The sequence below is a fragment of the Eptatretus burgeri genome, chromosome 6, assembly GCF_056783735.1.
Source record: "Eptatretus burgeri isolate ZD-2024b chromosome 6, Ebu_testis_v1, whole genome shotgun sequence".
Lineage (NCBI taxonomy): Eukaryota > Metazoa > Chordata > Myxini > Myxiniformes > Myxinidae > Eptatretus > Eptatretus burgeri.
Window position 1 is genome coordinate 98,092,787 of NC_140966.1, and position 22,052 is coordinate 98,114,838.

General features: G+C 44.6%; 2 protein-coding genes across 6 annotated transcripts in view; one reads left to right on the forward strand and one right to left on the reverse strand.

The window, feature by feature from the left end:
* Positions 1-1,505: 1,505 nt before the first annotated feature.
* Positions 1,506-20,816, reverse strand: LOC147025427 (uncharacterized). Of its 4 annotated transcripts, none has more exons than XM_085886397.1 (4): positions 19,628-20,816; positions 13,221-13,390; positions 12,961-13,113; positions 1,506-7,823 (listed from the first exon to the last, which is right to left on the reverse strand). In XM_085886397.1, the coding sequence occupies exon 4, from the start codon at positions 6,061-6,063 to the stop codon at positions 4,921-4,923; it is 1,143 nt and encodes a 380-aa protein (XP_085742523.1). In that variant the 5' UTR covers positions 6,064-7,823; positions 12,961-13,113; positions 13,221-13,390; positions 19,628-20,816; the 3' UTR covers positions 1,506-4,920. The 4 variants fall into 4 exon arrangements, 3 of the variants coding, with proteins under 3 accessions (XP_085742523.1, XP_085742524.1, XP_085742522.1); XM_085886398.1 differs by lacking the exon at positions 19,628-20,816 and adding an exon at positions 13,999-14,160; XM_085886396.1 differs by lacking the exon at positions 19,628-20,816 and having other exon boundaries at positions 13,221-14,160.
* Positions 17,022-22,052, forward strand: part of LOC147025428 (uncharacterized) — a 64,133-nt gene continuing 59,102 nt past the window's right edge. For both annotated transcript variants that reach the window (XM_085886395.1, XM_085886393.1), the window contains exon 1: positions 17,022-17,092. In XM_085886395.1, coding sequence (XP_085742521.1) covers positions 17,045-17,092 — 48 coding nt within the window. In that variant the 5' untranslated portion in view covers positions 17,022-17,044. The remainder of the gene's footprint in view (positions 17,093-22,052) is intronic.

Sequence of the window (22,052 nt, forward strand, 5' to 3'; positions counted from 1 at the left end):
AAGAGCGATGGATGCTCCACCGACTGACGTTTGATTCTGGATATTTTCATTGCTGGGCGGTGGTGATTTGTTTTTTTTTCCAGGAATCTGTTTCAATTTATATGAATATGCAAATTTCCGCTTTAGTCCATGTCAAAATGAAGACATTTATACGAGTGACTGAGTGATTCGAAATGGCTTTTTGTCACATGCATACATATTTTTATAAAAGTCATTGCAGAACTTTAAACTTCAATAATCTTGGATGTGTGCATGATAGAAGCAAACTGTTAATGGCAAATGACATCATAATGTTTTATTCATACTAATGTTGTGTGGATGTTTTTCCATTTCATCTCAGATGCTGAAACGATGAAAGCGATGACAGTATACTTTAAGGTTAACTGGGTAGCAGTTGACTGGCACTCAGTAACTCCAATCGGCGTTTTTTTCAGGTCGAGAAAGCTGTGAGTATTTTTGAGATGGCAGAGAACAGTTGTCTTGGAAGGATGAGATTGAAGAGAAAGTGGAGCACAACTTTTATGGCAGGTGGGATGTCTGCTTTTGGTAGTCCAGAACCTCAGTGTGAGTGGTCTTATGGTACACTTGTAAGTGTAGTCAGCTGTTCTGGTTGCCAGATAGCTGTATGTCCAGAATTGGGAGACCTGACCTGTTCTACTTCACGGATGAACTGTATCGCTGGCCATGCTCAGTCAACTTGGACAAAGAAAACCATTACCCGGGTCCGTTCATTCGATCCTGTTGCCAGAAACCCATCCGCCGCAGTCGCAGGCTAATTGTGTCAACAAATAGTGGTGCCACCATACATCCAGCACTCTTCCAAAACAGTAGCTGCATCGTACTGCAGTGCAATATCAATGCATCCTTACACACGCAGCTGTCAAAATCTAAAGACCACATGGCAAATGATTGACCACATGGCAGACTAAAAAGCAGTGATGCAGTGAGACGAGTTGTCCTTGGGAGGGGGGGGGGCTACATGTATACATACACACTCACCAACACTCCTTCGCATGGAGTCGGACATCAATTTTAGCTGCTGTATCAATAAGGGTGAGCCATGAAATAATCGAGGCCTCGTGGGCAGGGTGAAAAGTCATTAAACCGGCACATAGATTTAAATCCGACACACCAAGCATCGCATCGTCAATTACAATGCCGAAAAAAGCCAAAAGGGACAGATACCGCTTTGTTTTTTTTAAACAGAGTCCAGGCCAGTGGAGGTGCTCAAACAGAATGGAGGACACAGCAGAAGAAGAGGGAGCAACACAAGAGTGGGGTTGACAGACAAAATACAGAGACTTTGAAGGCAGGGATATGAGGAAATAGTGTTGCGAATCTGGAAGCCATGAGCACACAGACATTCAGGTTTCTATAGCTCAGTTATTTCGATAAGTAAATGTGGATAGATAGCACCATTTCCCTTGTCTAATGGGTGAATAAATGTACTTGCGCTGTGAGTTACTTGATAGTCAGGGTTCTCTTTTATTTTTACACCACTATCAACACCAGCATCACCTTCCCCTCGCTCTGCTTGACGCCATTGTTTACGTGCGTTCGATCACATACGGGGGCAGAGCTTTCCATCGCCTCAGATCAGGACTCCGCCCAGAAGGGCAGGGGCGTGCCGCTTGTCCAATCAGGAAGCTCATCACCTCAGGCTGACTCTGCCTTGGCCGGATGGAGTGTTCGGCCCCGGCCAATCAGGGCCCGCGACAGGAGGAAAGGGGTCCGTGTGATGTCACCACGCCCCCGGGCCAATCAATGGATTTTCCGCTCGTTTTGGTCAATGGCAGGGCGACGAGCAGTTCTGCGTGCAAAACCTGTCCAGTCAGGGAGAGCGGGAGGGGCGGAGGCATTCTCCCCCCCTCCAGAGACAGGGTGAATAAGGGCGCGGCGGATTTTGACTGAGGGCTGGCTCTTCTCTCTTCTTTTGCTTCTTCCTCCTCCTCCTCCTCCTCCTCCTCCTCCTCCTGCTCCTCCTCCTCCTCCTCCTCCCCCCACCCGACAACACCAAGGGCTTGAGAGAGAGAGAGGATCCCCCAGGAAAGCTGTGGGGGTTGCACGCTGCTTCCCTGCCGCTGGATTTGGCTCGTCTCTCGCTGATGTCTGGGTTTGGCTCTCCTCCCGCTGGTGCCCGGTTCGACAACGTGAAGACCACACGAGGTGGACAGGTCCGAGACTAATCTGGTCTTCAGCTTGCTTTCCCTCTGAGCTGGAGGCCTCAATAAAGACCGCTTTGGCTCCGATTCGTGTGTGTGTGTGTGTGTGTGTGTGTGTGTGTGTGTGTGTGTGTGTGCGTGTGTGTGTGTGTGTGTGTGTGTGTGTGTGTGTGTGTGTGTGTGTGTGTGTGTGTGTGTGTGTGTGTGTGTGTGTGTGTGTGTGTGTGTGTGTGTGTGTGTGGCACCAGTCCAATAAGTAGGAAATTGTATAAGTGCCGTGCTGTACATACATGCTTATCAATATTCGGATAACTCTGCCCTTACGTGCTCCCCTCATTTCCCTATTGTTTAATAATATCCCCATTTGTGAAATGTATCAGCTCGTTCGTGTCCTTTCCACCATTGGCTTCGCGTGCTGCATGTTGGAAAATTAGCAAGGCCGTTGTGCCGCCATAAGGGGACCGTTGGGCCGAAGGGACTTTGGTGACCATCCGCTCAGGTCACACACGGTTCGAGTACGCTAGTGGCTCGTTCCGTACGAGCGTCGTCGAGGGTGAATTTCCCCGGTAGTTGGACGATGTTGGTATTTAGGTAAATTGAAATTGGCAATCGACCCTAACCTATTGGTGAACTTCGGTCCGAAAGGGACCCGTATTTTTCAGAGTTTTCTGAAAAAGTACGATCTAAATTCCGGGTGATCAGTGGAGCAGACTCCACTGCTCCATCTTGCGGTCCTGCTCGCAGCCGAGACCCGGCCCCGCAACAATAGAAGGACACTGAGTGTTCAAGATGCATACAGAAGCAAACTCTCCCTCAGGAAGGAAAACAGCAAAGTAGGAAAGAGGTTGGCGTGGGGAGAGTTAATGTAGGTCGTAAAGATCATGATTTTGGATGGGGGTGATCTGAGATGGTGGAGAACAGCTATCTTGAAAGCATGGAGGGAAGGATGAGGCTGAAGAGAAAGTGGAAGTTCATTGCACAGGTGGGCAAAAAAGAGGAACAAATGTGGAGGTGAGCAGCGATTCTGGATTTTGGGATTTTCACCAGAAGGGGTTGATGGTGGACTGCATGCAGCCTGCAAAAATTGAGTCCATAACATTTGAGTGACTCAACGTCTTTGAGAGGATGACAGGATTGTTAAGAAAGTAGATGGGAATGTTTGTCAGATATCCTTGGAGAGGGAGAGGGTGATGGAGATTTCTCGGGGTTAAAGTATATTCCAAGTTTTTGACCAGCTGGTGACTGCAGAGAGGGAAGAGACGACTGCCTGTCTATCTGAAGGGCGAGGGATGTCATGGCCAGAGGGTGGAGTAATAAATAAAGAGATGAGGGTGATTTTCCAGAGATTTCGAGAGATCATTAATGAAGATCAGGAATAGGAATAGGACTCGGCACGTAAAACTGCATTGGGAAGCTCCAGTCTTAACAGGGACTGGAGATGAAAGGATCCTGTTGGGAGCCACACATTGGCCACGAGAATGGAGTAAGTCAGAAAGCCAAGTGTGGAGTTGGCCTTGGATTCCATAGGCAGGGAGTGTGGAGTGCAAGGTGGGATGCCAGACCATATCGAATTGTCGAGATGTGTCTGGAGAGACGGCCCTGATGTAATGTCTGAATTTGTGTCCAATTACGGTTTCTTCAAGATGGATATTTGCCCGTGTTTGAATGAGGTTTGAACTGGGGACAATGAAATAGAGCAATTGATGATTTTTGCTGTGTGTGTGGGGAAACGATAACCAAAGATGATGGAACAGGATCGAGCGAAGAAGTGGTTCTCTTTGAGTTAACAATGATTGCTTGGACTGCATAATGAAAGAAAAGTAAGAGTTAATCTAAACATGAGGAAGCATGAGGTTGTGAGGAAGAAATTGGAGGATCCACATCACATTTGCTCAACACACAATGTCGCAGTAATGAAACGGTTCTCGGCTCCTCATGAAATGATTTGGAAAAAACATTTACATGGTTCAACCCTGACCTTTGCACTTTTTCTTCATAAACAATTAAAATATCAGATCGCCACTTGTGTTTTCATATTTTTATCCTGAAATACTTTATTTTCTGTTTGTGAACGTTTTGCAAACCCCATGTTGCCATTTCTTTTGTTTTTTTTTGTGCAGAATTCTCAATCTCAGATCGAATTAAGAGTTACAACATTGTGAATATGATGTTTAGCTCACCTGGAACGTAGTTCAGGGGAGCTTATGTGATCGAGCAGTGTCCATGGGTGGGTGAGTGAGTTGGTCGGTCCGTAAACACTTCAGTCGGTATCGCTTGAACCAAATATAGCCGATTAGCGCCAGTCCGAAATTTTGGTCACCGGTATCAAATTTGGGGAGAATGCTCATCGTGTTTTTTTATGAAGGTATAAACCCCTAGAGTTGGAAAACATGTGATAGCATTGTGGCGGTGGCAACTTTATGAGAGTTATCCCCCTTTTTCCAAAATGGCTGCCAAATGCTCAATACCCTATATATAGCAGATTTTAGACCACCTAGAGCAGTGATACTGGTGTCTATGATGAGGTTTGAGGGGTCAGATGTATCATTTCTGTGTTTACTTAAAATATTGGATACAGCCTTAATATTAAAATTCAAGATGGCCACCAAAATGGCTGCAGACATATTTAAATGACCGCGTTTAAGGTCCGAGAACAGTTACAACTGATTTTGGTGTACATTTCCAATATTTTAGGTAAATACAGAAATGATATATCCAACTGTAGTGAAATGTACATGATGACTCTAATACTCATCATTTACTGTTCATCGGCATCCACATCGTCATCCTCGTCCGCACTCTCCACATCATCTGATGACCGATTCTCGCAGTCTGACAGTTTGCACATATCAGTGAACTTAAGTCCATTTGCCAGACATACACAATTTGGCAGCGTACACTTCCTTGAACATTTGCAGGCCAGTAGGGCCAAGATAGCCTCAGGTGCTGGCTGACCATCCATCCAATCCACTACCATTAATTTCTCGGCTCCATCCATGTCAATTTTCCACCCTCTGCCAATGGGACTTGGTACACCTGGGTCTTGCTCAAGACATCTTCTCCATATTCCAGCCTGGTAGTTTGCCCTTTGTGCATGTTTGACGAAGCAGTCCCTGCAGGGTGGAAGCTGATGACTCTCTATCTCATCTTTCTTAACACAGAACAAGTTGTACCTGAGATCATTGACCTTGGTAAATGCTGCTTTGGGGCCAGAGAGGAGACATGTGACACACTCTAGTTTGTTCATCAGTTCTGAGGAGAGGTCCCATTCCTGGCCCAACTCTGTGAATGTGTTCTTGATTTCCCTGTTGTTGGTCACTAATTTTAGAGCACTTGCCTTCCCTTTACCTGCGAAAGCACTGGTAGTGTCACATCCAGTGTATGCATGTATACCAATAAGAGCTCTGCAGACATCTATGCCGACAGTGGCAGTGACTTTCCCAATGTCAACTAATCTAGTTCTGGTTCTTGTTCCACATTTCTGGAATAACGGAGCTCCTATCTTGTCATGGAATGCCAAACGCATGATAAAGACATCTGTGTCCTCTGCGCATATCACTACAGCCTGGTTAGCCCTCTCTAGCAGCATGGACAGCATGGAAAAGTAGGTGCCCATCTGCTTCCTCCTGCTGGCACTGGAGATCTGGTACCTCTTCACTGCCCTGTGATGTAATTCTGTAGCATTTATCATCGACAGTTTCTCTCTGTACACTGGCTTCCTCCATTCACTGACAATGAAGCTTATCAGACTGGTTTTGTTAGTTATTCCTGTCAGGAAACTTCTCCATTGCCTCACAATCTGTGTGCTTGTAATACCCTGCAGCTGGTGTCCAGTCTCTTCACCTCGTGCCGATCTCACTGTTCTTGATAGAATTGTCTCGATACGTGTCGAACACAACATCTATTCTGGTACTTTTACTTCCTTCACGCAATGCCATAGACAGTATTGTAGTGGCAATGTCTCCAAACGTAGCTTGATCACCCTTTACTCTTTGAACTATGAACTATGTTTGAACTATGAACTTTGTGTTCAATGTTGACTGATCTTTGTTTCAGTTTGTCAATGATTGGAAGTTCAGTCGTGGGTGGATGAGGTCCATAGACTTCAGGCTGGACCGCGATTCCGTTGACTCGATGTGACGTACCTTTTCCAGTAAGTGTCTCCTCCAGTCTGTCTATATTATCCCATGCAAGATTTGTGAAAACGTAGGGCTTGATGGAGACTGGTAGAACAGCTCTCTGGTTGAAGCCCATTGCTAACTTCTGGAGACAGAGCGGTATCATTCTCTTCCAGCTGGTCATAAGACACCCCATGTCCAAACTTATTCAGTGTCTGAATGACCTCAATGTTTCCAGTGAGTGCTTTTACTGCATAAGGAAGCAGGAAATGTTTTGGTGGTTTATACTGCCACGTGTCACAGTGTATATCATGTCCTGGCTAAATGGCTCGACTAGAATAGCAGTCCTTTGGGATTTATTCGCAGTACTCGTAGGATTTCCAGTGAGGAGCCCAACCAGAAATCGCTCCAGCTGATTTGGTATGGCTATGAGAAGCTACATCAGACAGATGATATCGCCACGGGGTGGAAATCATGTCCTGCTTGATGGCCGTTCGGATATGTGACGAAGTCTGATCTATGATCTTGTTGACATCTGAAGACTTGGCTTTCCAAAGCTTGAGCTCCCTATGTAGAGTTTGATTTTCCAAGACAACATCCTTTAATGATACACAGCAGGGAACCATCAACAACTTTCCATTGTCGTCGGGAAATATTTCCACTGCACCTCCAAGCTCGAACTTCAGTCTTCTGTGCATATTCTTCTTCGTTGAATCCTTCAGAAGATTAACTCCACCAGACAACATTAATGATTCCAGTTTTGTGGTCAAGGATGTGACTGGTATAAGCCTCTTGTTGGGAATAATATCTGCTCTGATATATTCGAAAAGTTCTTTATAAGCTTCTCCTTCAACCTTGTGATACAGTATAAATTCACGTGTCTCTTTCTCTTCTTCATTCTCATTGTCTTCAGTATAATTCCTATAGCATGAAGTGTGATAGTGTGCCTCGGCGGCAACAATGTCTCTACTGGTTAGTGCAACCATCCTTTCGTCTCCCTTTCTGACGGCACTCTCTCGTAGTGTTTGATCTACTCTCAGTTGTGAAGCTGGCGTAAGTTTTTCACGTGTATTGGAGTGCTTTTGGTACTTGACCTTGCTACAGAATATTCAGATCGGATCATAAAGTCTTGATTCTGTTGTCGATCTTCTGGAAGACCGTTTTGGAGGACAGCCACTACTACCAGGTAGATCACTACTGCTTTCACCTGCTTTCCTTTTCAAAGTCTCCAAGTCTCTTTTCATGGTGAAGATGCTTTTACATTTTCGACGATCGAACATAATTGGAACTTCTTTGTCCTCAAGCGTTTTTGCAATGTCTAAAATGGGGACATGGTTCCTGACTTTGGCGGCTTCAAGTAAGGTTAGCCAGGAGTCATGACTTTGAGGACTGATTAAATGTTCATCTTCGTCGGATACTGCCTGGTGTATGATGCACAGTTTCTTGGCGGGTCCCTGGGGCATTTCCATGCTGACTTGACATCTAATGCTTGTCTACTGTATTCCAGGCCTCTGACTTAGAACTTCCACAGCTTCCACAATACCTAAAAAAGAGAATATAAACATTATATTACATATATATACATTCAGCCTGGGGGGTTTGTCGGTATCAAATCGGGGGGGGGGGGGGAGGGTATGCTCATAGTGACTATCTTGGCCGCTAAAATGCCCAGTACCCTATATATAGCAGGTTTTAGAGCAGTGATACTGATGTCTATGACTATGTTGAGGGGTCGGACATATCATTTCTGTATTTACCTAAAATATTGGAAATGTACACCAAAATCACTGTCGTAACTGTTCTCGGACCTTAAACGCGGTCATTTAAATGTCTGCAGCCATTTTGGTGGCCATCTTGAATTTTAATATTAGGGCTGTATCCAATATTTTAGGTAAATACAGAAATGATATATCTGACCCCTCAAACCTAGTCGTAGACACCAGTATCACTGCTCTAGGTGGTCTAAAATCTGCTATATATAGGGTATTGAGCATTTGGCGGCCATTTTGGAAAAAGGGGGATAACTCCCATAAAGCTGCCACTGCCACAATGCTATCATATATTTTCTAACTCTAGGGGTCTACACCATCCCCAAAATCACTATGAGCATTCTCCCCTAATTTGATACCGACCAACCCCCCAGGCTGATCGGCAAATAAGACTTTGATGAAACTTGGCCACAAGCTTCATTTCTGATGCCTTACGAAGGTGTATTGGCCGCTTCAAAATCTGTACCAATGAGGGAGTGGGGGGGGGGGAAGAAGAGTCTATGGGGAGAACAATGGTTTGGACCCACGCCCAAAAAATAGGTATAGTCACGGCCAAAACTTTTCGCACCCTTGCACTTTTTTCAAATAATTTACAATTTTCTCTAAAAAATAAGTTGAAATTGATGAAAGTATTTGGTCTCCACAATTCTTTATTTCACTGCTAACATGATAGAACCTGTTTTTGATTCAGAACTTTATCGTTTTAAATCAGAAAATAAGAAATGTCATTGACAAAACAAGTGAAATCCTTCAATACAGCACGTGTGGTGAAGCAAGTGAGTACACTAATGTTAAAATATGCAATTTATGCTTTTTCAGTTGAAAAACAATTAAAAAGCGTACTGAATATTTGAAATGTAAAAATCTTGTTGTTGTGACAAGCCGGTAGGCGAAATGGCTGCTCGCTCTCGATGGAAAGCTGGCCGACGCGACTCGCCGATATTCATGTACACGCTATCAATCAATTTAGCACAATAAATATGATTATCACAGCCCTCTTAGTTTGCGCCCAGAAACCCGCCTTGTGAAATTTCAGGCATGTTTCCAAAGAGACTCTAACAAATGGCAGCCCTGGTAATTCCATTTTTTATCTATTCGCGAAAGATTTTATTTTTTTATATGATGCTGTAAGACATTCTCCTTGGGCACAAAAAAACAGGTCCCTCGGAGGTCCAGTTTCGGAGGTATTGATTTTTTTTTTTGTACAGTCCACAATAAGTGTACGATAAAGTATTTTAGCTGTTGCGAAGCAACGGATGTGTGCATAGCAACCATTCATTTTTGTGTACATGCAAGCCACATTGCACACATTTCACCCAAGTTTCATCAAAATCAGACTCTTTCTCTTAGAGATATTCGCAATTAACCGTTCCTGAAATGTTCAACATGTACTCGCCCAAAACCTCTCTCCTCCTGCAAATATTTTTTGTTAGGGCTGCAAATTGGCATGAAGGGAGCGAGATAGATTGCACACAGAACTCTAAGCTTCGATTTTTTTTTTTCGATTTTTTTTTGACCACTTTAAAGGGCTGTTGCTATGTCGTTGCTGGGGCCCGGGGTCCCATATTCGAAAGCACACGATTCCCAGAAATATTGGTCCTACCTACCAAATTTCATTGGAATCGGTTGAGTGGTTTGGCCCTTAGGCTTGACCAAAGTTTAGTGGACAGACAGACAGATGGAAATGTCCAGAATAAGGGTGCTCTTCGAGCAGCCAATCGGAACCTTTATATATAACAGAAGGAATGAAATCGTTCAATAGAGCGTGGCAGGGGCCGCAAAAGAATGATGTAAAATAAGAAGAACTTAGCTTTCAACATTCGGTGTTCGGCGCAAAATGCGATGGTGGGCGGAAATGACGTCTTTCGTTCGTTCGTACATGAGAGGGGAGCGTTTCTTGGTTTTTTTTTTTTCTGTCAAGCAATAAATTCAATTGTTTTCACAAAACAGTTTCACAAATTTCAATTGAAATACCCGGGTATTTCCGTCAATTGTCGCCATTTCCGTCTGGGTTACGCACTGCCATCTACCGGATGGCCGTCATTGGCTATCTTGAGGCACGTGGTGGGGGGGACACCGGAGACGTGGTAGACACCGGGGACATTTCAAACTCGGTGCAATTGTATACAGCGCACGCGCTGTAATTATTGAAACCCAGGAGTTGATATTTGGTAGCACAGCCTGTGGACAAAATAACTGCAGTCAAGCACTTCCTATAGCCATGAATGAGCTTCCTACACCTCTCGACTGGTAATTTGGCCCACTTTTCTTGTATAAACTGCTCCAATTCTCCCAGATTTGATGGGTGCCTTCTCTCAACTGCTGTTTTCAGATCTCCCCACAGGTGTTCAATGGGATTTAGATCTGGACTCATTGCTGGCCACTTCAGAACAGTCCAGCGTTTAGTCTTGAACCTTTCCTGGGCACCTTTTCTTGTGTGTTTGGGGTTATTGTCCTGCTGAAAGTCCCATGACCTTCGACGGAGACCCAGCTTTCTGACACTGGGTTGAAAATTGTGCTCCAACATGCCTTGGCAATTTCCTGATTTCATGATGCCATGCACACATTCAAGGCACCCAGTGCCAGAGGCAGCACAGCAACCCCAAAACATCATTGAACCTCCTCCATGTTTGACAGTATGGAAGGTGTTCTTTTGTTTGAAAGTTCCATTTTGTTTTTTGCAAACGTAGAGATGATGTGCTTTACCAACAAGCTCTAATTTGGTCTCATCTATCCACATGAAATTCTCCCAGAAGTATTTTAGCTTGTTCAGGTGTGTTTTTGCAAACTCCAGTTGGGATTTCTTTTGTCTGTCTCTCAGCAGTGGGGTCCTCCTGGGTCTCCTACTGAAGAATCCCCTTTCGTTGAGTTGGTGACGGATGGTGTGAGTTGAAACTGTCATACCTTGTGTCTGAAGGTCAGCTTGAATCTGTTTGGCAGTTGATCGAGGTCCTTCTGTACCAGTCGAACAATCCTTAACTTGATTGAAGATTGCAGCGTTCTCTTGCGGCCACGTCCATGTAGGTTGGCTGCAGTGCCATGGGCCTCAACTTCCTGATAACATTGTGTACGGTGGACACAGGAACATCAAGGTCTCTGGAGATGGACTAGTGGCCTTGAGATTGTCCATGCTTGTCTGCAATCTTGTGTCTAACCTCATCAGCCAATTCTCTGGTTTTCTTTCTTTTCTCGATGCTTGTTGTGGTGTACAGTAACACCAAACAGCAGAATGACTCCTTTTATCTTTTCAAACTTTGAAAGTGATTTATATATTGCAGGCACCTGCAGCTCACCAGAGGTGAATTCAACTCTAAAGTAAAGGAGAATCACCAGCTTGAAATCTAATTATTCCTTATAACTTCTAAAACGTGCCAATAATATTGGCCGGGTCATCTTGGGATTTGTGTGTGGAATAAGCTGAAGGCGCTGTTACACCTTGACTATTTAGCCAGCAATGGCAATGTATAAAAATGTATGTAAAACGTTGGCGTACGCTGAAATTTTGATGTTTTTTTTTTTAAGTTTTGGTCTTATTCATAACGCATTGGTCGTATGCATAACATATTAGTAACGGGCACAGAACGTTTCGTTGTCTTATAGATAACTTGTACCAACGAATGCTTCGCCTGTTGTCAGCGTTCACAACCTATGCCCAACGATAGTTTAACTTAGGCATAGCTCGCTGCACGTAGCGGCGACGAACTCGTGGCGTAGCCTGTTAAAAAGCTGCCGCACGCCGATTTAAATCATAACCGCCTGAGAATTGGAAGTGTCAACCACGCAGTCACACCTTGAAGATTTAGCCAGCGTATGCCGACCTATGAAAAATGTCTAAAACGCTGGCACACGTCGAATACGGTATGGGTAAGTTGTGTATACGTTAAGAGCACGCTGAAAAACGATGAAATACGCTATCAAATTTCGTGGTACATTTAGTACGTCATGAAATTTCAAGCATGCTGAAAATTTTACGACGTACTCGCCGTATGGCTCACACGTTCCGCAACGCTGGCCATAAGTTGTAGGCACGTTATGCGATCGTTGACACACGTCGACACAAGTTCCTTGTAAGTTACTCATAAGTCGAAACACGTCGAGGTAATGTTTAGCATACCCGAAACTTATTTTCTCCGTCAAGGCACATTTTCTTTTTTTCTCCTTGACTCCATGAAGGCACGTGACGAAATATCTGAAGTTGTTGTTGTTGTTGTGTTTTTTTATTATTATTATTTTTTTTTTTTAAGTCTATCACGAATTTTAAAATATATTCGGACATTTGCTTTTAAGTTTCGACGTCGACGTGACAATATCCTCAAACAGAAAATCTGTCAATCTCACTGAAACACGAATGGAAATTCACACATCTGTGGGAAACCAGATCAAAAATTATCAATATCTCGCAATGGCAAGGTGGAACCTTATTGGTCTTCGGGATTTGTTTACCGAGCCTGAAGTGAATGGATAATGAACCTTACATAATGAACCTTATTTGTCATAGAGACAATAGCTGCAACATCAAGGCAATGCATTACTGAAATGCCATGCCATGACTCGATTATTACTGGAAGGACGAGGAAGATGGATGTCGACGAAAAGCTGTGGTATGTGACATTAGTTATACTGAATCCGTGCATTAGTTATTTTCAGATTCACTACTGTCTGATGATCCTGATGCACACTGACTGGTCACTGTTTGTTTTTGCTGTAAAAGTGTCTGTAAACACCAGCAGTGATATATTCTGTCGTGATGGTTGATGAAAAATCATTTGTGGGAATGTCTGCATCAGTAGGGATTTCATGCGACCATTCCTGGAAAAGATAAAATATAAATTCACATCATGACTTATACAACTTTACACTTTGCAGTAAAATGCCAGCATGAGCAAGCACACAGACTCAAACTACACTCACCTCATATTTGACAATATGACACCATGACGTTTTTTCACCATTTTTGTGAATGTATCCACAAGTTTTGTCAGTCTGAATACTTTTCCATTGTTGATGATTCTTGGCTGTATCACATCTTGGCACAACATTCTGTAAGCTTCCTCATATTTGGTGCTGTGAGAAAAGTAAATTGATTCAGCTGTTAGTTTGAACAAATAAGGTCCCACAGGAAGAAATGAGAAAGAATTATTTCGCACAACTGATGTGATATGTCGTCATACCTTTCACTTGGAGATGTACCGACTGCCGGCCCTCTGTCCTTGTTGAGAAATCTTGTGTATTGTACAAAACATAATTTATGGGAACTGAATTCTGCAGCAACACAATCAGATCTTGTGTGGACCAAAACACTTTCATCTTTTTTTCAGCTTTGCAGCGACAATCAGACGTCCTGAAATATAATTTGAGGACGTAAGATGTGGGCAGAATATTAATTATTCTTAAACAAAGCCAGAATGGCAAATCACAATGATCAAATTTGATTTAGCTCATAACAAATAGCTCGGTACGTTCCTGCTGTGAGTGTTTCAGCTTTAACGAGTTTATCACCCTTTGGCCCGTGGACTCGGTAAAGATAACGTGACTCTTTCTTGCAAACGATGCAAATACGTGGGAGGAGATGGCCTTGTGAAGAGATTGGCAATGCCGATCTTGATCGCAGACTCTTCTTTGGTGATGACAGCACACCAGGCTTTTGAACACAAGCATCTCCTGCAGATACTTCAGGAGTCCCTCAAAAGCGTGCAAGCATCGTTTCTTACACGCAAGGTTTCTCTTTTTATCGGTGAACCGTCTGTAGCACGTCGGATGGCAACCAGCACTCGGTGGAATATTGATGAAGCAATGCCAGCATGGCTGTGACAACGAGACCGGGTGATGTCACCCCTTTCCCCGGGTAAATCTCGCCATTCTCCGAAGCACTCGCAATATTTACCACATCTAACCTCAGTAAATGGACATACATTCTGTTCTTGTACCGATGACAGAAGCAAAACACACCATAAAGGCGACTTCTCCTGGGATTGTTCTCGGGACATCAGTAAGTTGAGGCCGACGTGGAAGCTGCCATAACAGTACAAGTAGTTCCCGTGTTTACAAAAATACGCCTGCTGATTGGCTGCAGCTGATATTGCTACGCCAGCTGGCCGACTTCTCGAAGAAACGTACGGAGTTGATCGCCGATTACACTTTGAAAAATAGTGCGTGTAACTTCTCATTAATGCTCAGACTTGGGCGTTGTTCACATGGAGAACTTTTTACACGTGACAGCAAATATCATTTAGACCATATTGGGAGTGAAAATAAGTCGCACCCTTTTCACGGAAGGATTGCGGCGGATAGGCCAAGGCCGACTCGGGGGAATCAACGATCCGTTACTAGGGGGAATCAACGATCCGTTACTAGGGGGAATCAACGATCCGTTACTAGGGGGAATCAACGGTCTGTCACTAGGGGGAATCAACGATCCGTTACTAGGGGGAATCAACGATCCGTTACTAGGGGGAATCAACGATCCGTTACTAGGGGGAATCAACGATCCGTTACTAGGGGGAATCAACGATCCGTTACTAGGGGGAATCAACGATCCGTTACTAGGGGGAATCAACGATCCGTTACTAGGGGGAATCAACGATCCGTTACTAGGGGGAATCAACGATCCGTTACTCGGGGGAATCAACGATCCGTTACTCGGGGGAATCAACGATCCGTTACTCGGGGGAATCAACGATCCGTTACTCGGGGGAATCAACGATCCGTTACTCGGGGGAATCAACGATCCGTTACTCGGGGGAATCAACGATCCGTTACTCGGGGGAATCAACGATCCGTTACTGGGAATCAACGATCCGTTACTGGGGGAATCAACGATCCGTTACTGGGGGGAATCAACGATCCGTTACTGGGGGGAATCAACGATCCGTTACTGGGGGGAATCAACGATCCGTTACTCGGGGGAATCAACGATCCGTTACTCGGGGGAATCAACGATCCGTTACTCGGGGGAATCAACGATCCGTTACTCGGGGGAATCAACGATCCGTTACTCGGGGGAATCAACGATCCGTTACTCGGGGGAATCAACGATCCGTTACTCGGGGGAATCAACGATCCGTTACTCGGGGGAATCAACGATCCGTTACTAGGGGGAATCAACGATCCGTTACTAGGGGGAATCAACGATCCGTTACTAGGGGGAATCAACGATCCGTTACTAGGGGGAATCAACGATCCGTTACTAGGGGGAATCAACGATCCGTTACTAGGGGGAATCAACGATCCGTTACTCGGGGGAATCAACGATCAACGATCCGTTACTCGGGGGGGAAACAACGATCCGTTACTCGGAGGAACGAACGCTGAATGATCGGGGGTGAGGAAATGAAAACATTTATTTATTTGTTCAATTGAAGGATATTAATACAAATTATCATTTAACTGGTTGTTTATAATTTAAAATCTTCACTCAGATTCATATTAATTATTTTAAATGTAAAATATATTTTTAATGTTTATTTTTTATCATTAAACCGTTCAGTTTTCAATCCCCATTGTCTCCATTGTCCCCATTGTCTCCATTGTCCCCATTGTCCACAGACCGTTGATCCTCCATCTGTTGGTGACAGTCATGGAGTGCGGACTAGTTCATCTCTCGCTCCTTTTCTTCATTATTTTCCCCCTTTTTGACTCCATTTATCACCATGACGGGATCTTCCAAGTGGTGAGTAGTAACCGGCGAGTTTGTTGATGTTATTCCCGCGAACCTTGTTGCTCGGTTCGGTGTTGTAGATTAATTCAATGTGATTTTCATGTCATGTCCGCGAGATGGGTTCAATGGCCTCGTCACATGTCCCCAGTCGTGTTCAGGATCTTGGGATCCCAGGTTCGAATCCTTCATGTGGGATTGTCTGTCACCAAACATTTCCTGTCCCTCCCCTGTCGGTACAAACCCGTCAATGTCATCACAGGGGATGATCAGTTTCCCTTTCCTGGTGTGGTTAATACATCCTGGTATGGTTATTACATCCTGGTGTGGTTATTACATCCTGGTGTGGTTAATACATCCTGGTGTAGTTAATACAACCTTCTCGTCCACACGTGTGGTTGTTTCCAATAAATTACCACTCGTCTCACATGAAATGAACATCAACAAAATGCTCCCCTGAGTGCACCTCACCCTCTCCCTCACCCTTTCCACTCGTCACCGCCCTGAGTACACCTCATCCTCACTCTCATCACTCATCACCGCCCTGAGTGCACCTCACCCTCACTCTCACCCTCATCACCGTTTCAGGGGACTATCTTTGATTAATTCTCATTTCTTGTTTAATTGTTTCCATCACACAGGAACCTGTTCCTCAGAATCCTCGAGGTGTTTTCAGCTCTTTGTGGAATGAATTTTCCACAATTGTTCAAACCTCCTTTCTGAAGGTAAGATCACACAAACCACTCCAGAAACGCACACCTTAATCCCAGAGGATATAAATGTACACCTGGACAAGCACTCACACCCATACAAACATGTACACACTTCCAAACAGGACAACAACGTGCACAACCACATACCACTCACAAAACCACACACACAAACCACTCCAGAAATGCACACCTTTATCCCAGAGGATATAAATGTACACCTGGACAGGCACTCACACCCACCCAAAAAACGCACACACTTCATAACAGGACAACAATGTACACAACAACACACTACTCACAAAACCACACACAAACCACTCCAGAAACGCACACCTTCATCCCAGAGGATATGAATGTACACCTGGACAGGCACTCACACCCACCCAAACACGTACACACGTCATAACAGGTCAGGAGAACAAAGTACACAACCACAGACCACTCACAAAACCACACACACACGACCACGACACCACCCTCCCCCCTTTATAACACTTCCCTAACTGTTGAGGGATGAACTGATCGTTTGTGTCCATTTGGGTGAAACAACTTTGATTAATTCTCATTTCTCGTTTGTCTCGTGTCCGTCGGACAGAAACCTGTCCCACAGAAGCCTAAAGGTGTTTTCATGTCTTTGTGGAGACAAATTTCTGAAGCTCTTCCCATCTTTCTGAAGGTTTGATCGCACATCCCACTCAAAAACTACACACACCTTAATCCCACAAGATGTAAAACTACTCAAGGTTTTGTTTTAGAGGTTTTTTTTGGTTTATTAAGGGGTTTTACATATTTGTTTTTGTGTACAATGTCAAGGCTCGTGTAAGAGCGACACACGAAATGTATAACAAGGGTGGCAGGAGACGAGAGGGGTGGGAGAGGGAAGCACAAAACAGTGGGGAACAGAGACATGAGATCTGTGGAAGGAAGAGGGATGGGGTGGGGAACATGGGGTAAACAAGATGGATACCACAGGGACTATCAGGAAGGAAAGGAGGGAATTTGAAGGAGCTGGGTACGGCATGCATTAATGGGGGTGGAAAAGATCAAGGTTTTGGCTGGGGGAAGACAAGAGATGATGATGAACAGCTGTTTTGAAGACCTGGAGGGAAGAGTGGGATTGAAGAGAGTGTGGGAGATTGTTCCAAAGGTGCGAAAAAGGAAGAATGAAAGAATAACGGTGAGCACTGATTCTTCATTTTGGTCGTTTCACCGGAAGGGAGTTGCTGGTGGTCCATGAGCAAACTGCGGAATTATAGGGGAGGGAGGGGGGGAGAGATAGGGACAGATCAGACCAGGGGGAGGTGGGGGGCACAACGGTAGACAGAAAGACCACCGACCTGCCTGCAAAGAGAGAGTGAGAGATCCAAAGCCTCATTGTGGGAGACACCAATGATCTTGAATGTCTTGGTTTCCACCGCGTGAAACCGAGAAATGTGAGAGGCAGGAGCACCAGCCCAGAGGGGAAAGCAGTACTCCATCAGGCTGTGTGGCTTTACATGGTGAAGCCCAGAGTGACCCTCTTCACCATCGCCCGTGAGGGGACGGAATCGGCATGCTCAGTGGAAGAGATATGGACCTCAGCGCCTCGGTGCGGAGGGAAAGCCCACATCGCTGCTCCTCCCATCTCCATTTTTCTCTTTTCATAATCTCGTTCTCCTTGGGTGTGTGTGTGTGTGTGTGTGTGTGTGTGTGTGTGTGTGTCTGTGTCTGTGTCTGTGTCTGTGTCTGTGTCTGTGTCTGTGTGTCTGTGTGTCTGTGTGTCTGTGTGTGTGTGTGTCTGTGTGTCTGTGTGTCTGTGTGTCTGTGTGTCTGTGTGTCTGTGTGAGTCTGTGTGTCTGTGTGTCTGTGTGTGTCTGTGTGTGTCTGTGTGTCTGTGTGTGTCTGTGTGTGTCTGTGTGTGTCTGTGTGTGTCTGTGTGTGTCTGTGTGTTTATGCCTCCACTGACGACGTCACCAGAGGCATTATTGTTCCGGGTTGTCCATCCATCCATACGTCCGTTCCTGCTAATTTTCTCTGTTTTCTCTGCATCCGCTTGTCCGATTCACAGAGAATTTTCACCAGAGGTGCGATTACTCATGCAAACGTTTTCATGAAAATTATAACATCATAGGTCACGTGGTGTGGCAGTTATGTTGGAAAAATTGAAAAAGTTTGAACCTCTGTATATCTAAAACCGCTTCATGGTAAAAAATTTTTTTAACTTCGCATGTGTGAAGTGATCTCTGTGGGAAACAAGTGATTTATTTATTTATTTATTTTTAATGTCACGGGTGACTTCGTTATGACGTCATCAATGCATACGTTGAACACTTTATCCGATCAGTATGAAAATGTTTGAGGGTCATCTTTGGCTAAATTGTATGCGAAAAAAAAGATGACGTCATTGGTCATGTGCTGCTGCATCCATATTTTTATTTTACATCAAACCATCAAAAATCTTCTGAAACAGTTGAACAGATCGAGGTGAAACTTCACAGGTGTGATTGCCAATCCATGAGGAAGAAAAAGTTCTCCATCGATGTTCTAAATTTAACCTGATCGGACACGTGGTCTGGCAGTCAGAATTAATTAATAATGTTGCAGCCACGGGTACCGAGACACCAGCTTGTCACTCGAGGGGATTAATCCCCGGTTGTCCTCGGTGGAGCCGGACCTCGGGCCACCGCTCACAATTACCGTTGTGGTACGGTGGGTTGTTTTAGAACCACGAACGCCACCCAGTTAACCACGAGTTCCAGTGTCCGCCGTCTAATTAATCCGTTTAACTAGTGGTCACGTGGTTACCTGAGGGGTGAGTGCGTCCTCGGCAAAGCACCAATGTTATCTGATTGGATTTTAATTCGGGCGGCCGAGTGTTTTAACCGCTGGTGCGAGCCGACTATTTTTGGTCAAATCTGTGGTAATTACCTCCAAGTCTGTCTCGGTTCGGACAATGCCAGACCAATGAAGGAAAGGACAAACACAGACAGGTTGGAAATCGACAAATAATTTATTAAAAATAAAATAAATCAGAAAAAACCCTTTTATTTGCTGAGGTAATAAAGAACGGATTTCAAAGCAAAATCAATCAAAATGCCAGGAAAGCGACAAAGAGTATCTGCTCATCGGGGGTGGGGGGCGGTGTGTGGTCGATTTACTTACAGCTAAACATCGACAAGGGTCCCCAGCAGATCATTCAGGGGGAGGGGGGGGGAAGAATCGTCTCGCTCACCAGAAAGTCGTCCGTGAAGTGAAAACGTCCTGAAATGCGTGCGTGTCACATCCGTCGCCAGCACCCAGCTTCGCCGTGCACCCTCTCGCAGGGCAACCTTGAACGCCGGTCGAAGTCTGGAGGGCACCGAGATCGTCCCTCGTTGGTTTAGACCCCAGTGTTGTTGTTGACCGACCCGTCCCTCACTTGTTGGCGGTGCTGCTCACACTCACTCACGCACCACACGCTCGCTTGCCCAAGCATTGGGAAGGACGAATTGTTTCGTCGGCGCTGGTCAGACACCCGCTTCTTGCTCGCTTCTCTCGCCCTTTGCTTTTCCTCTCTCCTTTTGCTTTTTCTCCTCATAATTTTCTCTCCTCATAATTTTCTCTCCTCATAATTTTCTCTCCTCACAATTCTCTCCTCACAATTCTCTCCTCACAATTCTCTCCTCACAATTCTCTCCTCACAATTCTCTCCTCACAATTTTCTCTCCTCACAATTTTCTCTCCTCACAATTTTCTCTCCTCACAATTTTCTCTCCTCATGCTTTTCTCTCCTCACGCTTTTCTCTCCTCACGCTTTTCTCTTCACACTTTTTCTCTCCTCTTTTCTCCTCAGAACGTACCTCTCGCTCGTTTTTATATCTCTGGGCCGTCTCTGCCGGTCAGTTCGCCCCAAGCTCACCCCGCCCCGCTGGTGCATGATTACCATGACGACCCGTGCGCTCTCAAAAAAGGCGGGTGTCGGAGCTCGCGAAAGAAATGTGTGTAAACGTGTCTGTCGTAAAGAAAAAAAGCTTCCCATAAGAGAGGGGATCGATCCTTTTCCCTTCTCAACGCATCGTATTTAAGATCCCATTAGACATGGGGATGGGGCTAATCTGAACATGCATTTGTGGAAATAACTGTCTGAGGACCTGGATGTGTGGATGCATTCATCAGACCAAATTCTGAAATCCGGAACAATATTTCAAATCTGGGTTCAGGGATTGAAATCAAACTTGGGACCAGTGTGTATGATGATGGAATCATGAGGGCGGAGGCAGATCTGGTGACGTCACGATGTAGAAAAGTGCTCTTCTTGTTTTATCTTTAAGACGAAAATGAAGTCGACATTAACCGTTGTTATCATGGGTAAAGCATCACGGAGGGAGTTCTTTGCCCGGTATCATTTTGTTTCATTGTGTCCCAACTCCTATTAATTAACAATTAAATTTGTAGTTCCACTTATTATCTTGCCAAAACGAAGTTTTTGCAAGATCTGTTTATTGGTAAGTTTTTTTTTTTTTTTTTTTGTTGTTTTTTTTTGTTGTTGTTGTTTGTTTGTTTGTAATCATTGGATTTTTCACCTTTATATCACTCTGTGGAGCACAATTCTCATCGGAAACTCTCGTGAACAGATATTCCTCAAGGAGTCACTCCTGGTGGAGAGCAGCTCTGTTCACCTCAGTGTGACCTTAAAGAAGTCACACATGGTCACCTTTTGGCAAGATACCGGTCACCCTGCGGGTGACATTGGTTTATTTCTGTGGATAGGCCTTGGCTATTTTATAACTTGGTTTACGGATCCGCCGACGGTATATTGCCGAGATGAAATATAAATATAAAACACACTTTTGCCTTTTATATTTATACATTTTCCGCCGAAGGTGCAAAAGTTTCAAAACCCGAAATGTAAACGTCGGCATTTTTTTTTCAAAATATAATTTCGTGCGCACACGCCAAAATGCCGAGTCACCTTTAACCAAACTGCGCAGTCGTCCTCGGTCATGGTGTCTAAGCAGTGGCCAGCATGGTTCAGAATGACTGTGGTTTCTGGGGCGAAAGTGATTGTTAAGAAGTATTTCAGCAGTATAAATTTGAGTGACTGTATTGGTGATTTAATCATGCAACTTCTTGACGACGAATATTCTGGCCGAACGATTGCATCAATTCAGTGCAGCAGCAGGGATGATTCGCACGCTACTCACGATCGTGCCAATTTTGTTTCCATCGAAAGTTGCACACCGCTATTCGTATTGAAATATTTCGGTGCCAAGTACGTCAAAGTTTCCCTGCGAGATGCTGATATTCAGCTTTCAACAGACCAGAAATCAGCCTTTGATGTGCTCATGGGGATGGGGAGACATACGATCAGATGTCCACTGAAAACTAAGCTGGTTATGGCTCTGATGGACCGCTTTGAGCGTGTTGACTCTGAGTGGACACCTTTTTTTTTTATCATATCCAGCACAATGTACTGGTGTGGTGTCCACGCATACATCTACGACTTGGACAGTAATTTTCTCAGCATTGTTTCCATTTGTTTGATGATCCAACAGGTTTCTATAAGAAAAACATGCCAGACTATATTGTAAAAACAAGTTTTAATCCTTCTTTATTGTTTTTCACATCAGATGATACAGTGAACAATGGCATCCTGCATTCGAATGGTTTTCCATCTT

What these genes read in the sequence shown, in the direction of transcription:
- LOC147025427 (XM_085886397.1), bottom strand. Translation starts at nt 6,063, where the DNA reads ATGTTGTGTTCGACACGTATCGAGACAATTCTATCAAGAACAGTGAGA.